Below are 15,312 nucleotides of genomic sequence, written 5' to 3' on the forward strand. Positions count from 1 at the left end.
TTATTAAAGTGACCAGTGCTCCATGACCATGTACTTGCACATAGAGCAGGTAGCCAGCTAGTGACAGTAACTAAAGGTCAGTGCAGGGTACTGGGTGGAGGCCGGTTAGTAGTGACTATTTAACAGTCTGATGGCTTTGAGATAGAAGCTGTTTTCTAGTCTCTTGGTCCCAGCTTTGATGCACCTGTACTGACCTCGCCCTCTGGATGGTGACAGGCCTTGGCTTGGCTGGCTGAGGTCCTTGATGATCTTCCTGGCCTTCCTGTGACACCGGGTGCTGTAGATGTCCTGAAGGGCAGGCAGTGTGGCCCTAGTGATGCGTTCGACAGACCACACAATCCTCTGGAGAGCCCTGGGGTTGCGGGCCATTTCAGATTGTCAGTGATGTTTACGCAGAGGAACTTGAAGCTTTTCACCTTCTCCACTGCAGCCCCCTCGATTGGGATGGGGGGATGCTCCCTCTGCTGTCTCCTGAAGTCCACAATCAGCTCCTTTGTTTTGTTGACGTTGAGGGAGAGGTTATTTTCCTGCCACCACTCTGCCAGGGCCCTCACCTCCTCCCTGTAGACTGACTCATCATTGTTGGTAATCAGGCCTACAGTACCACTGTTGTGTCATCCCAGTACAACCACCATTTGATCTTCACAGGACAACTGTAATCAACCACACCATGTTTTTAAATGTGACTTTTATTTATCTAGGCAAGTCAGTTAAGAACACATTCTTATTTACAATGACAGCCTACCGGGGAACAACTGCCTTGTTCAGGGGCAGAACGACAGATTTTTCCATTGTCAACATTGGGATTCGATCCAACAACCTTTCAGTTACTGGCCCAATGCTCCACTAGGCTACCTGCCGCGCCTGAATCATAGCTATAGTAAGTACATGGGATGTTTGAAATTCAATTCATGTAGAAATGCAGCAAGGTTTCAAACCAATCCTACCATCCACTTAAACTCTGTGGCCAGTTCAGGTTAAAATACTGATTCTGCATTAAACTGACTGAGGCCAAACTTTAGGGCTAAATCAATGCCCACTGCTACCAATCGAAAATATGAGCCACATTGAGAAAAAAGAGAAATACAATATCACCACATACAAAATTAATGGAACTCTAGGCATGAAGCCAAACTGTGTATCATATATCACAAAAAAGGACAGAGAGCTTGACGAATCACAAAGAGAGATAAAGACTGAGGATGCTGCAGTGAAAGAGAGAGATAGAGAGAGAGAGATAACTAGAAAGTGCAAGAGCAAGAAAGAGAAAGCAGGTGAATATGGTAGGGCAGAATAATTGTGTAGTTGAAAGAGAGGGGAGTGAGAGAGGAGAGGAGAGGGTGGTGTGGAGGGGATGGGGGGTCCTGGGTGAGTATGACTGTACTGATGAGTCAGCTTGCGGCAGCACCCCACACCTACACTAAACATTGTCGTTGCCTTGTCAGCAAAATACATACAAACACACTCAAATTCATAAACTCATCTCAATAAGTACAGCCAAAATACACAGTATACTGCATCCAAACACAGACTCATACCAGCCTGCTCTTTGACCAGATCCTCATACTGTAAACTACTGGTCACTCTGCTATCCATTCTGTCAGTCAACAGTCTTGGACAGTATCAAAGGTGTCCCCTCCCCTCCCCCCACCTCAGGATGAAGAGGAGAAGGAATAGGAGGAAGTGTGTGTCAGCAGTCAAGCAGGCAGGGGGGCAGGCAGGCAGGCAGCAGTATTTTTGACTAGTCATGGTTCCCTCTTCACGCTTCAGCTGAAAGATGAAACTGTTTTTCTTGTTAGAGAATTAACATGAAGTCTAACTTCAAAGCCCTCTGTGTTCCTTCCAGCAAAAGCGATCATGAAAATCTATTTTAATGAATATAACCCATTCTGTATAATAAACAAACCAATACATTATCATTACAAAAATTGAAACATCTTCACAGACATAATTTATACACATTAGCATTACAGCACCTGATAGGGGAGAGTGGGGTATGTTGAGACATTTTTACATTTAGTATATACTATTCTTTTTAACAAAATACAGTATATCACAAAAGTGAGTACACCCCTCACATTTTTGTAAATATTTGAGTGTATGTGACAACACTGAAGAAATGACACTTTGCTACAATGTAAAGTAGTGAGTGTACAGCTTGTATGACAGTGTAAATTTGCTGTCCCCTAAAAATAATTCAACACACAGCCATTAATGCCTAAACCGCTGGCAACAAAAGTGAGTACACCCCTAAGTGAAAATGTCCAAATTGGGCCCAAAGTGTCAATATTTTGTGTGGCTACCATCATTTTCCAGCACTGCCTTAACCCTCTTGGGCATGGAGTTCATCAGAGCTTCACAGGTAGCCACTGGAGTCCTCTTCCACTCCTCCATGACGACGTCACGGAGCTGGTGGATGTTAGAGACCTTGCACTCCTCCACCTTCCATTTGAGGATGCCACACAGATGCTCAATAGGGTTTAGGTCTGGAGACATGCTTTGCCAGTCCATCACCTTTACCCTCAGCTTCTATAGCAATGTGGAAAAGTGGTCGTCTTGGATGTGTGTTTGGGGTCGTTATCATGTTGGAATACAGTCCTGCGGCCCAGTCTCCGAAGGGAGGGGATCAGTATGTCACAGTACATGTTGGCATTCATGGTTCCCTCAATGAACTGTAGCTCCCCAGTGTCGGCAGCACTCATACAGCCCCAGACCATGACACTCCCACCACCATGCTTGACTGTAGGCAAGACACACTTGTCTTTGTACTCCTCACCTGGTTGCCGCCACACACGCTTGACACCATCTGAACCAAATACGTTTATCTTGGTCTCATCAGACCACAGGACATGGTTCCAGGAATCCATGTCCTTAGTCTGCTTGTCTTCAGCAAACTGTTTGCGGGCTTTCTTGTGCATCATCTTTAGAAGAGGCTTCCTTCTGGGACGACAGCCATGCAGACCAATTTGATGCAGTGTACGGCGTATGGTCTGAGCACTGACAGGCTGACCCCCCACCCCTTCAACCTCTGCAGCAATTCTGGCAGCACTCATACATCTATTTCCCAAAGACAACCTCTGGATATGACGTAGTCTTGGACACTATCAATGGTGTCCCCTCCCTCCACCTCAGGAGGAAGAGGAGAAGAAATAGGAGGAAGTGTGTGTCAGCAGTCAAGCAGGAAGGGGGGCAGGCAGGCAGCAGTATTTTAGGATTTTGGGGGATTTCTTTACATTTGATTGTGTTACAAAGTGGATTCAATTGTAATTATTTTCCAACAAACTACACAAAATACTCTGTAATGTGAAAGTAGAAGAAAAATTCTAACATTATTTTAAGATAATTTAAAAACAAAACACTAATAAACCATGATTAGATAAGTATTCACTGCTCATGTCAGGAACAATTTTGGCAGCGATTCAGCAGTGAGTCTTCTTGGGTAAATCTCTAAGAGTGATTACAGAAGTGAGTCTTCTTGGGTAAGCCTCTAAGAGTGATTACAGAAGTGAGTCTTCTTGGGTAAGTCTCTAAGAGTGATTACAGCAGTGAGTCTTCTTGGGTAAGTTTCTAAGAGTGATTAAGGCAGTGAGTCTTCTTGGGTAAGTCTCTAAGAGTGATTACAGCATTGACTCTTCTTGGGTAAATCTCTAAGAGTGATTACAGAAGTGAGTCTTCTTGGGTAAGCCTCTAAGAGTGATTACAGAAGTGAGTCTTCTTGGGTAAGTCTCTAAGAGTGATTACAGCATTGACTCTTCTTGGGTAAGCCTCTAAGAGCTTTGCACACCTGGATTGTTCAATATTTGCCCATTATTCTTTAAAAAATTCTTCAAGCTCTGTCAAGGTGTTGGGGATTAAGGCTGGACAGCAATTTTCAAGTCTTACCATAGATATTCAAGCAGATTTATGTCAAAACTGTAACTTGACCACTCAGGAACATTTACTGTCTTCTTGTTAAGTTATTCCAGTGTAGATTTGGCCTTGTATTTTAGGTTATTGTCCTGCTGAAATGTGCATTTCTCTCCCAGTGTCTGGTGTAAAGCAAACTAAGTCAGGTTTTCCTCAAGGATTTTGCTCCATTCGTTTTCTTTTTATACAAAAGAACGACCCAGTCATTGCTGATGTCAAGCATACACATACCATGATGCAGCCACCACAATGCTTGAAAATAAGGAGTCAGTTACTCAGTGATGTTGTGTTGGATTTGCCCCAAAAATAAAGTTTAGCATTTATTCTGTGTATTTAAAAAAATTCTTTTCACTTTGTCATTTAGGTCATTATTGCGGAGTCACTACAATGTTGTTGATCCATCCTCAGTTTTCCATCCTCAGTAGCTGTTTTAAAATCACCAATGTCCTCATGGTGACATCCCTGAGCAGTTTCCTCCTGCAGCTCAGTTCAGAAGGACCAGAAGGACTTATTATGTGATTTGTTAAGCCAAAATGTACTTCTAAACAAATGTAGGCTTGCCTGAACAAAGGGAGTGAATACTTATGCACAACAACTATGTTTTTATTAATTTGTAAAAATGTCAAATTTTATTTTTACTTTGACATTATGTAGTATTTTATGTAGATCAATGACAAAAAAATGGGGTTGAATACTTGGGGTTGAGACCCACTGTATATTTCCGGATGTTGTGTATCCTTGGAAATAATCAGTTTAGCAAGCTCAGACTCCATGAGATAATCAAATCCATGACTGATCTACAACTAATAATGAGTAGTTATTTATGATGCAAGGTGATTTGTAGATCAGTCGGCTGCAATGTCGAACAAGCCCCCTGTGTGCCTCTGCTACTCTATCATAGGCTTTCTTCCACACAGGTAAATGTTTTATTTTTTGTTAATGTACCTCTTCAGTGTCATTCGGTCAATTGTTTCATCCCTTGCTGCTGCTCGAATGGACTCTAACTTCATTGGCTGTTCTTTCAAGAACTTTAAGTGAGGGCTAGACCCCTGCTTGTTTTACATGTGTATACACGGGCCATGGTGATGTCTGCTCTGTAAAAATAAAAATGCCCTATCTTCATATGCATAAAACTGACAAAATGTGATCATCATTTGTATCGGGTATGTTGAGCCATTGGCTCAATTGCCACTGGCCAAATGGCACAACTTTCCCCAAAGCAAACATTTTTTCAATATTAGCTCACACAGCTACAAGAATGCACTTTCATGCTAGGTTCAGGACCTTATATTGAAGCTTATAGAGACCACAACTGATGTATAAAACAGTCTTAGAACTATCTACTTTGGGTTAGATACAAGCACCATGAAACATATAACGCAATACATTTATTTGTGAAAATCAGTTTTTTGTACCTAACTTGCTTACCACTTTTTACATGTGGTTTCTTCCTTCACAGACTCCATGAAATTATGACCTCTTCCTAAATATTTGGTCACATTATTTGTTTTGTGTATGGTTTCCTAGAGTCAAGGGGTGGCTCAGCTAACCCTTTAGCACAACTTACCCCACTCTCCCCTACAGAAGAAGTATCTACAGGCACCAAACAGTAGCTTACCAGCCATGACGTATAAGTAAATAAGCACTCTGAGATTCATCACATATTTGACCATGTATTTGACCAAATACAACCCAGCTGTGTGTTCTGTGTTTATCATTGCAGGTTTTCAGAGGTCATGGGTGTATTTCTCCTATTGGCCAGCAGGGGAGTTGCTGTGTCACTGTATGATTACATGCTGTGTATAATAGGAACACAAAAGCTGCTGTAGAATCAGGACAGCCCATTCTCTTCCCCTGCAGAGAGGACTGCAGGACCTACATTCAAATGAGTACAAATTCAAGTCATCTCATGCGACTATTCATTTTTTCTATGACTGCAGGTGCAGTGCAGATAATATACTTCACTAGCCAGAGGCTTTAGCTATCTGACTCTACTTTTCTGTACATTAACTTGTGAATATTAGTAGTCAAGGTTACTGTGTATAACAGAAACACTGTAGAGCAACTAAAAACATGTTAACCTCTGTTCTACCCTCAAAAACACAAACATCTCTCTTTCATCTGCCCCCTCTCCCTTTCCCTCCCCATCTCTCGACATCTCTATATCTCCTTCCCTCCCCCTCTCTCTCCTTCCTTATTCTCTTTCTCTCATTCTCCCTCTCTATCCGTTGCAGTGTTAGGCTTTCGATCCTGCGTAGTCAGAGTTTGGGAAACTGCTTGCGTCAGAGCTCTCCATATTGCTATAAAAGCTGGAGCCACTGCAGCAGCACAGCATCAGTCTGGGTTCTTCACCGGAGCCCTACAGACATATTCACACAGAGCCCGACAAAGCAGCCTGTCCTCCCAGCACAGCCATGAGTACCCTCGGCTTTGACCCTTACTACTCCTCCTCCTCCTACCGCCGCTGGTATGTGGAGGGAGCCCCCCGAGGGGTGGTAACCAGGGGGAGGTCACGCTCGGCCTACTCAATCCACACCTCTCCCCTGTCCTCTGTGAGCTCCCGTTTGCAGTACTCCTCTCCTGGACGGGCTCTGCATTCATCCCCGGCTTCCTCCTCCTCCGTGGAACTGGAGCTGAGCCAGGCGGCCCAGGTGAGCTCTGAGTTCCGCACGGTGAGGACCCAGGAGAGGGCTCAGATGCAGGAGCTCAATGACCGCTTTGCCGGCTTCATCGACCGTGTGCGGGAGCTAGAGCAGCAGAACCGTGCTCTGGAGGCTGAGCTGATGCTGCTGAGGCAGAGGCATGGGGAGCCTTCCCGTCTGAGGGCCCTGTATGAGCAGGAGGCGCGGGCTCTGAGGGCTGCCGTGGAGGAGGCGCGTGGGGAGCAGCAGGCCGCCCTGGGGCAGAGGGAACGTCTGGGGCAAGCCCTGAGCGCCCTACAGGCCCGCTACGAGGAGGAGGTTGTGGCCCGCGAGGACGCGGAGGGAAGGCTGTTGGATGCGCGGCGTGGTGCCGACCAGGCCACCCTGGCCAGGACCGAGCTGGAGAAGAGGGTGGAGACCCTGCTGGACGAGCTGGCCTTCCTCAAGAGGCTCCACGAGGGGGAGGTGGTAGAGCTCCAGGCCCAGGCCCAGCTGGGGGCCCAGGTGGCTGTGGAGATGGAGGCCACCACGCCGGATCTGTCCGGGGCTCTGAGGGACATCCGAGCCCAGTACGAGAGGCTGGCGGCCAAGAACATGCAGTCTGCTGAGGAGTGGTTCCGTGGGAAGGTGGGCTCCCTGACGGAGAGCGTGGCCCAGCACAGCGATGCAGTGAGGAGCTCCAGGGACGAGGCTGGGGAGTACCGCCGGCAGCTCCAGGCCCGCCTGCTGGAGATCGATGCCTGCAGGGGTCTCAATGAGTCTCTGGAGAAACAGTTGCATGACATGGAGGACAAGCAGAGTGCTGAGATCAATGGCATGCAGGTCAGTAGTGGTACAGCAGGTCAGTAGTGGTACAGCAGGTCAGTAGTGGTACAGCAGGTCAGTAGTGGTACAGCAGGTCAGTAGTGGTACAGCAGGTCAGTAGTGGTACAGCAGGTCAGTAGTGGTACAGCAGGACAAATTTATATCTGTATTCAAGCAAATACCTCAGAAGGAATGCAATATAATAGTGAATGTGTTTCTTAATTGCATGTTTAGAAACTGTTTATCAATAGATAGATGACTTGATCAGAATACAAGACACCCATAATGTTTTTAATAATTTGTGCAAAGTGGAACTGATTTAGTAATGTAGAAGGGGAAAAATATTATATTGCATCAAATGTGCATTTTAATAGTCACACTCAACATTTTTTGGCAGTTTACCTGAACGTGTAACCTGCTGTAAGAACACACACATTATCCATCACATTAACTCTAAACTTCTCCTGTAGGATACTATTGGCCAGCTGGAGAATGAGCTGGGAGCCACAAAGCAGGAGATGGCTCGCTACCTGAAGGATTACCAGGACCTGCTGAATGTTAAGATGGCCCTTGACATCGAGATCGCTGCCTACAGGTAGGATGCTATTGACCAGAGCTTCAACTTAAATAAATATAACGTAATAATACTAATGCAAGTCCATGTCAAGGAAAACATTTTGTCCTTTAACTCTGAAAGTATATATGTCCCATGATACTTTACTTCTCCAGGAAGCTGCTGGAGGGGGAGGAGTCTCGTTTCAGTGTGGGCGTGTCCGGGGGTATGTCCAGTGTCTACGGCCACACCCTGTCGGCCACACCGTCCTTTGGCCGCTCTATGTTCTCCATGCAGTCCAGCCTAAGCTCTGGCGCCCCCTACCTGATGACTTCACGCTTCTTCAGCTCCTCATTTGCCTCTGGAGATGATGTCATCTCTGCCAGCCTAGCCCAGCAGGACTCTGCCAGCCTACCACAGGAGGAGGAGGAGGAGAAGGAGGAAGAGGATGAGAAGGAGGAAGAGAAGGAAGAGGAGGGAGAGGAAAAGGAGGAAGAGGGTGGAGAGGAGAAGGAGGAAGAGGGTGGAGAGGAGAAGGAGGAAGATGGAGATGAGGGAGGCGAGGTGGAGAAAGAAGATGGGGAGGATGCTAAGGACGGCGAAGAAGGTTAGCATTAGCATTATCCCTCAAAGAATATTCTCTATTGTTGTCGTGCATTGCTTAGATGTCAACATTTTTACAATACAGTCTACTAACACAATTATTTCCCTATTCACAATTATAAAATGTTTTGGTTATAGCTGGGGATGAGATGGAAGAGAAGGAAGAAACTGCAAAGGAGGATGGAGAGAAAAGGGAAGATAAGGACAAGGGTGGGGAGCAGGAAGGAAAGGAAGGCGAGGAAGATAAAGAAGATAAAGAAGGGGGTGATAAAGAGGAAGAGGATCAAGCTGAAGCTAAAAGTGAGGAGAAAAAAGATGACAAAGCAGACACCAAAGAAGAGAAAGGTGAACCAGAGATATCCAAGACCGTTGGAAAGAGTGAAAAACCTGCCGAAGAGAAGAAAGAAAAATCTGAAAAACCAATGGCTAAAAAGTAAGTTTGTGGCCCAGGACTCCACAAGCCAAAAGACAGTCTAATAAAAACCTCAGCTCGAAAAAACAGCAGAAATACCCAATATTTATGACTTCAGTGTGCTTGTTAACAAGGTGCTCAATACAATACATATTTTAGTGCACTACTGCATAAAATTACTGCTTGCAAAGATCATAAAAAGTCAATTAAAGTCTGGTCACACAATTCCTTGTGTGTGTAAGAATGTGTGTGCTGTGCCTGTGTGCAAGTCTGCGAGAGTGTGGTTTCGGATGACTGAATAAATACTATTCAAATGCAGAGTGTGTCATTTGTTGTTTTTGTGCTTCATGCTAAATAATAACTCAATTAAACAATATGTATCATTTCTATGTCAGATCTGTTCAACTCAACAACAAGGATGAGTTGTTGAATATATTCGTTATAAACTTTTAATTGAAGGTGTGCTTAAAAAAATGATCACATAGTTCACCACAAATTGAATGCATGTAATGGCCTGCTTACAGCAGGTCCAGACTCAATTGATTCAGTCATCAATCAATCCATTAACAGGTTATGTGTCATGAGTTACAAACTGTTTACAAATGTTGAACAAACTATCTATTAAATGCTTTATAAGCTGTTTGTAAGAAGACATTAACATGATGGTTTACTATGATCAATAGCATGTCAGATCTCGTTTAGACGGTGTAGAGCAGTGGTACTCAAACTTTTCAGCAGGGGCCCCATTTTGTCAGCCAGAATTTCTGGGGGCCCCATTTTTTCCCCAATAATTCATTGCGACCCCACCACATCCCAAATCTAATGACACAACCTTCGATTTTTACATCAACAAATAAGCTTAAATTCAATGCATTTGAATCTCTAATAAATAAATACATTTACTTAATAAAACTATATCTTTGAAACTATCTTTCAAAAAAGGTTTGTATATTGTCCCATCCAATAATCTGCACTTTTAATATTTTGTTCCTGAAGTGTACCCCACGACACCACCAGGGGTCGCGACCCAGACTTTGAATACCACTGGTGCAAAGCCATCTTATAAACACAACCATTCATCTCTCTGTCACGACGCATCACGACGCACTAGCAGGGGCCTGACAGATTTTTGTGCTGTAGCACAAGGCCTGGCAAGGTCTACATCAGATGCTTCATCAGCTACGCAGAACAGGTCCAGTGTGTCAGAGAAACAGATGCTGAGGAACGGGATGATCTTCAGACAGTGATGGCATTGTTATTAGCTCATATCAGGGCTGAGAACGATAACATCTCTGGTTTTTATTGCTTTTAAGACATTGTGCTAACTCTATGACTCTTGGCAATTTAGTTGCTTCCTTCAGCACATTACGTGAGGGCTAGCTAAAATCCTGAGTGGAAGAGGTACAGCAATCAGCAGTCATCCAGGGACAGCACTAAAGAATAAACGAGGTAGTATTAACCAACACCTGCATTGCAGAGGTGTGGATATGTCAGTTGGAAAACTGATTCTAAGCTACTAGGGCGGAAGGTGTACGTGACATTGACATTAGAAAGAGCCACATTTGATATCCCACTGCTTCTATGGCTACTTTAGTCTGTTTTTATTCATGCTATTTGGCAATGTCCATTGATGAAAGGGGTTAAAATTGCTCTGAGTGAACAAAGCATCGTCACCAAGAAGCAAGTCCGCAGGTGCAGTACAGTCTGGGTCATGTGAGGACATGTAATGTGAGGACAAGCAATAGAAGTGCAGCTCATATAGTTCATTTGCAGTCGTAGCATACAGGCAGACATTTCTAAGATGTTCTTATTTTGATTTAGAGTGCCTTTGGAAAGTATTCAGACCCCTTGACTTTCCCCACATTTTGTAAGGTTACAGCCTTATTCTAAAATGCATTTAAAAAAAAAAAATCCCCCTCATCAATCTACACACAACACCCCATAATGACAAAGAAAAACAGGTTTTTAGACATTTTTGCCACAAAAATACAAATAAACTGAAAAATCACATTTCCATAAGTATTCAGACCCTTTACTAAGTACTTTGTTGATGCACCTTTGGCAGTAATTACAACCTCGAGACTTCTTGGGTATGATGTTACAAGCTTGGCACACCTCAAGATCTCTCAAGATCTGTCAGGTGGGATGTGGAGAGTTTGATGCACAGCTATTTTCAGGTCTCTCTCGAGAGATGTTCGATCAGGTTCTGGCTCTGGCTGGGCCACTCAAGGGCATTTAGAGACTTGTCCCGAAGCCACTCCTGTGTTGTTTTGGCTGTGTGCTTAGGGTCGTTGTCCTGTTGGAAGGTGAACCTTAGCCCCAGTCTGAGGTCCTGAGCGCTCTGGAGCAGGTTTTTCTCAATGATCTCTATGTACTTTGCTCCATTCACCTTTGCCTCAATCCTGACTCATCTCCCAGTCCCTGCTGCTGAAAACCATCCTCACAGCATGATGCTGCCACCACCATGCTTCACCGTAGTGATGGGGCCAGGTTTCCTCCAGACGTGACCCTTGGCATTCAGGCCAAAGAGTTCAATCTTCAATATTTTATTTCACATGTATTGAGCCAGGTAGGCTAGTTGAGAACAAGTTCTCATTTACAACTGCGACCTGGCCAAGATAAAGTAAAGCAGTTTGACACATACAGCAACACAGAGTTACGCATTGGAATAAACAAACATACAGTCAATAATACAGTCGAAAAAGTCTATATACAGTGTGTGCAAATGAGGTAGGATAAGGGAGGTAAGGAAATAATTAGGCCATGGTTGCGAAGTAATTACAATATAGCAATTAAACACTGGAATGGTAGATGTGCAGAAGATGAATGTGCAAGTAGAGATACTGGGGTGTAAAGATGAATAGCAAGATGAATAAATAAATACAGTATGGGGATGTGGTAGTTGGATGGGCTATTTACAGATGGGCTATGTACAGGCCCAGTGATCTGTGAGCTGCTCTGACAGCTGGTGCTTAAAGCTAGTGAGGGAGATATGAGTCTCCAGCTTCAGTGATTTTTGCAGTTCGTTCCAGTCATTGGCAGCAGAGAACTGGAAGGAAAGGCGGCAAAAGGAGGAATTGGCTTTGGGGGTGACCAGTGAGATATACCTGCTGGAGCGCGTGCTACGGGTGGGTGCTGCTATGGTGACCAGTGAGGGATAAGATAAGAGATAAAATAAGATAAGGTGGGGCTTTACCTAGCAGAGACTTGTAGATGACCTGGAGCCAGTGGGTTTGGCGACGAGTATGAAGCGAGGGCCAGCCAACGAGAGCGTACAGGTTGCAGTGGTGGGTAGTATATGGGGCTTTGGTGACAAAACAGATGGCACTGTGAAAGACTGCATCCAATTTGTTGAGTAGAGTGTTGGAGGCTCTTTTGTAAATGACATAGCCAAAGTCGAAGATCGGTAGGATGGTCAGTTTTACGAGGGTATGTTTGGCAGCACGAGTGATGGAAGCACGATTAAATTAAATTTGGATTGGGGATGCTTAGTGTGAGTCTGGAAGGAGAGTTTACAGTCTAACCTGACACCTAGGTATTTGTAGTTGTCGACATATTCTAAGTCAGAACCGTCCAGAGTAGTGATGCTGGATGGATTTATAGCATTGTAGCTCGTCTGGAGGTTAGTTAACACAGTGTCCAAAGAAGGGCCAGAGGTATACAGAATGGTGTGTCGTCTGCATAGAGGTGAACCAACAGCAAGAGCGACATCATTGATGTATACAGAGAAGAGAGTCAGCCCGAGTATTGAACCCTGTGGCACCCCCATAGAGACTGCCAGAGGTCTGGAAAACAGGCCCTCCGATATGACACATTGAGCTCTATCAGAGAAGTAGTTGGTGAACCAGGCGAGGCAATCACTTGAGAAACCAAGGCTGTTGAGTCTGCCAATAAGAATGTGGTGATTGACAGAGTTGAAAGCCTTAGCCAGATTGATGAATACGGCTGCATAGTAATGTCTCTTATCGATGGCGGTTATGATATCGTTTAGGACCTTGAGTGTGGCTGAGGTGCACCCATGACTAGCTCTGAAACCAGATTGCATAGCGGAGAAGGTACGGTGGGATTGGAAATAGTCGCAAATCTGTTTGTTAACTTGGCTTTCGAAGATCTTAGAAGGGCAGGGCCCCTTTTGAAGAGGAGGATGACCGCGGCAGCTTTCCAATCTTTGGGTTTCTCAGACGATACGAAAGAGAGGTTGAACAGGCTAGTAATAGGGGTTGCAACAATTTCGGCAGATCATTTTAGAAAGAGAGGGTCCAGATTGTCTAGCCCGGCTGATTTGTAGGGGTCCAGATTTTGCAGCTCTTTCAGAACATCAGCTATCTGGATTTGGGTGAAGGAAAAATGGGGAGGCTTGGGCGAGTTTCTGTGGGGGGTGAAGGGCTGTTGATCGTGGTAGGGGTAGCCAGGCGGTAAGCATGGCCAGCCGTAGAAAAATGCTTATTGAAATTCTCAATTATAGTGGATTTATTGGTGGTGACAATGTTTCCTAGCCTCAGGGCCTCAGGGCCTCTTCAGCTAGCCGGGAGAATAGGCCTAGCATGGGCTAGCTCCAGGCTAATTGGTGCTTGCTTTGGGACAGACGTTAGCTAGGAGTAGTCACTCGGATTGCAGCTAGCTAGCTGCGATGATCCATGTGAAAGGTTCAGAGCTTGCGGTAGGAATCCGGGGATATGGAGAGAAAATATGTCCGGTTTGAGTCGTGTTGTACAAAGTGGTGAGAGCTTGCCGAGCTTAAGGTTAGCTGATGACCACTAGCAGTGGTTAGCTGACTACTAGCTAGTAGCTAGTGAGCTGGCAAGCTTCTGTTGGGGGATTCAGGTTCCGGAGGTAAATAAATATACTTTAGAAAAAACAGATCCACACCATGTTGGGTGAGGTGGGTTGCAGGAGACTATTATGAAGTTGAGGTTTAGAGAAATATAAAAAATATATGCGAAGAAAAAGATATAAAAGATCTATACATGGGACACGACAAGATGAAGGACAAAGACGTCTGACTGCTACGCCACCTTGGACTTGCAGAAAATCTTGTTTCTCGTGGACTGAGAGTCTTTAGGTGCCTTTTGGCAAACTCCAAGCAGGCTGTCATGCGCCTTTTACTGTTAAGTGGCTTCCATCTGGTAACTTTACCATAAAGGCCTGATTGGCGGAGTGCTGCAGAGATGGTTGTCCTTCTCGAAGGTTCTCCTATCTCCACAGAGGAACTGTGGAGCTCTGTCTTAGAGACCATCCCTCCCTGACCAAGACCATTCTCCACCGATTGCTCAGTTTGGCCGGGCGGCCAGCTCTTGGTGGTTCCAAACTTCTTCCATTTAAGAATGATGGAGGCCGCTGTGTTCTTGGGGACCTTCAATGCTGCAGAAAAGTTTTGGTACCCTTCCCCAGATCTGTGCCTCGACACAATCCTGTCTTGGAGCTCTACGGACCTTATATAGACAGTTGTGTGCCTTTCCACATCATGTCCAATCAATTGAATTTACAACAGTGGGACTACAAGTTGTAGAAACATCTCAATGATGATCAATGGAAACAGGATGCACCTGAGCTCAATTTTGAGTCTCATATCAAAGGGTCTGAATACCTAAGTAAATAATGTTTTCTGTTTTTTATTTGTAATAAATTTGCAAACATTTCTAAAAACATGTTTTTGCTTTGTCATTATGGGGTATTTTGTGTAGATTGCTAAGGATTTTTTTTATTTAATCAATTTTTTCTGTAACAAAATAAAATGTGAAAAAAGTAATGGGGTTTGAATCTTTTCCGAAGGCACTGTATGTCATAATATTTTTTTTTAAATGTTAGATAGAATATTTTGTTCTGAAAGTTTTAGGAACAAAAACGTATATGTAACACCCCAGGTGTTATCGTGCTTTGTGGCATAGAATCAGACCAACTATCCTTCTAGCATTATAATAAGGATTCATTCACTGTGAGTGATAGGCTACATTTCAAAGAAACCTCTTCATGGATTCTGCCTGAGATAGTCGCTGTCCATTTTCCGGTGGTGCTGAATTTCAAATTACGATCGGGTTGCTGTCTGCTTTAATGTTGCTAAATCTCCGAAGGATCTATCACTCAATTGTTTAACTTGTCATGTAAAATACTTTGAATTAAATATGTATAGTTTAAAATCATGTTTAACCATGTAGGTAATGTTGTTCTCAAATAATGTAGCTATTTGCTGAAACTGCATAAACATCTCTCAATATTAATACAGTATCTCATATTACTCTCTCATGTTCACTGTTGTTTTAATATTATTTTACTATCCTAATTCATTTAATATTGTTTTACTATCCAAATGTATTTTATATTGTTTTACTATGCTAATTTATTTAATATTGTTTTACTATGCTAATTTATCTATGTATCTTAATTAGAAATGT

At 44.0% G+C, this 15,312-nt stretch overlaps 1 protein-coding gene across 1 annotated transcript; it reads left to right on the forward strand.

Moving 5' to 3' along the window:
- The first annotated feature begins 6,224 nt into the window (after window positions 1–6,224).
- LOC115122127 (neurofilament light polypeptide-like) lies at window positions 6,225–9,238 on the forward strand. The gene is made up of 4 exons (XM_029651317.2): window positions 6,225–7,370; window positions 7,823–7,947; window positions 8,082–8,512; window positions 8,647–9,238. Exons 1-4 carry the CDS (start codon window positions 6,321–6,323, stop codon window positions 8,943–8,945), a joined length of 1,905 nt encoding a protein of 634 aa, XP_029507177.1. The 5' UTR covers window positions 6,225–6,320; the 3' UTR covers window positions 8,946–9,238.
- Window positions 9,239–15,312: the final 6,074 nt, after the last annotated feature.

The sequence above is a fragment of the Oncorhynchus nerka genome, linkage group LG4, assembly GCF_034236695.1.
Source record: "Oncorhynchus nerka isolate Pitt River linkage group LG4, Oner_Uvic_2.0, whole genome shotgun sequence".
Taxonomy (NCBI): domain Eukaryota; kingdom Metazoa; phylum Chordata; class Actinopteri; order Salmoniformes; family Salmonidae; genus Oncorhynchus; species Oncorhynchus nerka.

What these genes read in the sequence shown, in the direction of transcription:
- LOC115122127 (XM_029651317.2), top strand. Translation starts at nt 6,321, where the DNA reads ATGAGTACCCTCGGCTTTGACCCTTACTACTCCTCCTCCTCCTACCGC. An exon ending in ATCGAGATCGCTGCCTACAG is followed by an intron (nt 7,948 to 8,081) that starts GTAGGATGCTAT and finishes TTACTTCTCCAG; the next exon opens with GAAGCTGCTGGAGGGGGAGG. An exon ending in TGCTAAGGACGGCGAAGAAG is followed by an intron (nt 8,513 to 8,646) that starts GTTAGCATTAGC and finishes TTTTGGTTATAG; the next exon opens with CTGGGGATGAGATGGAAGAG.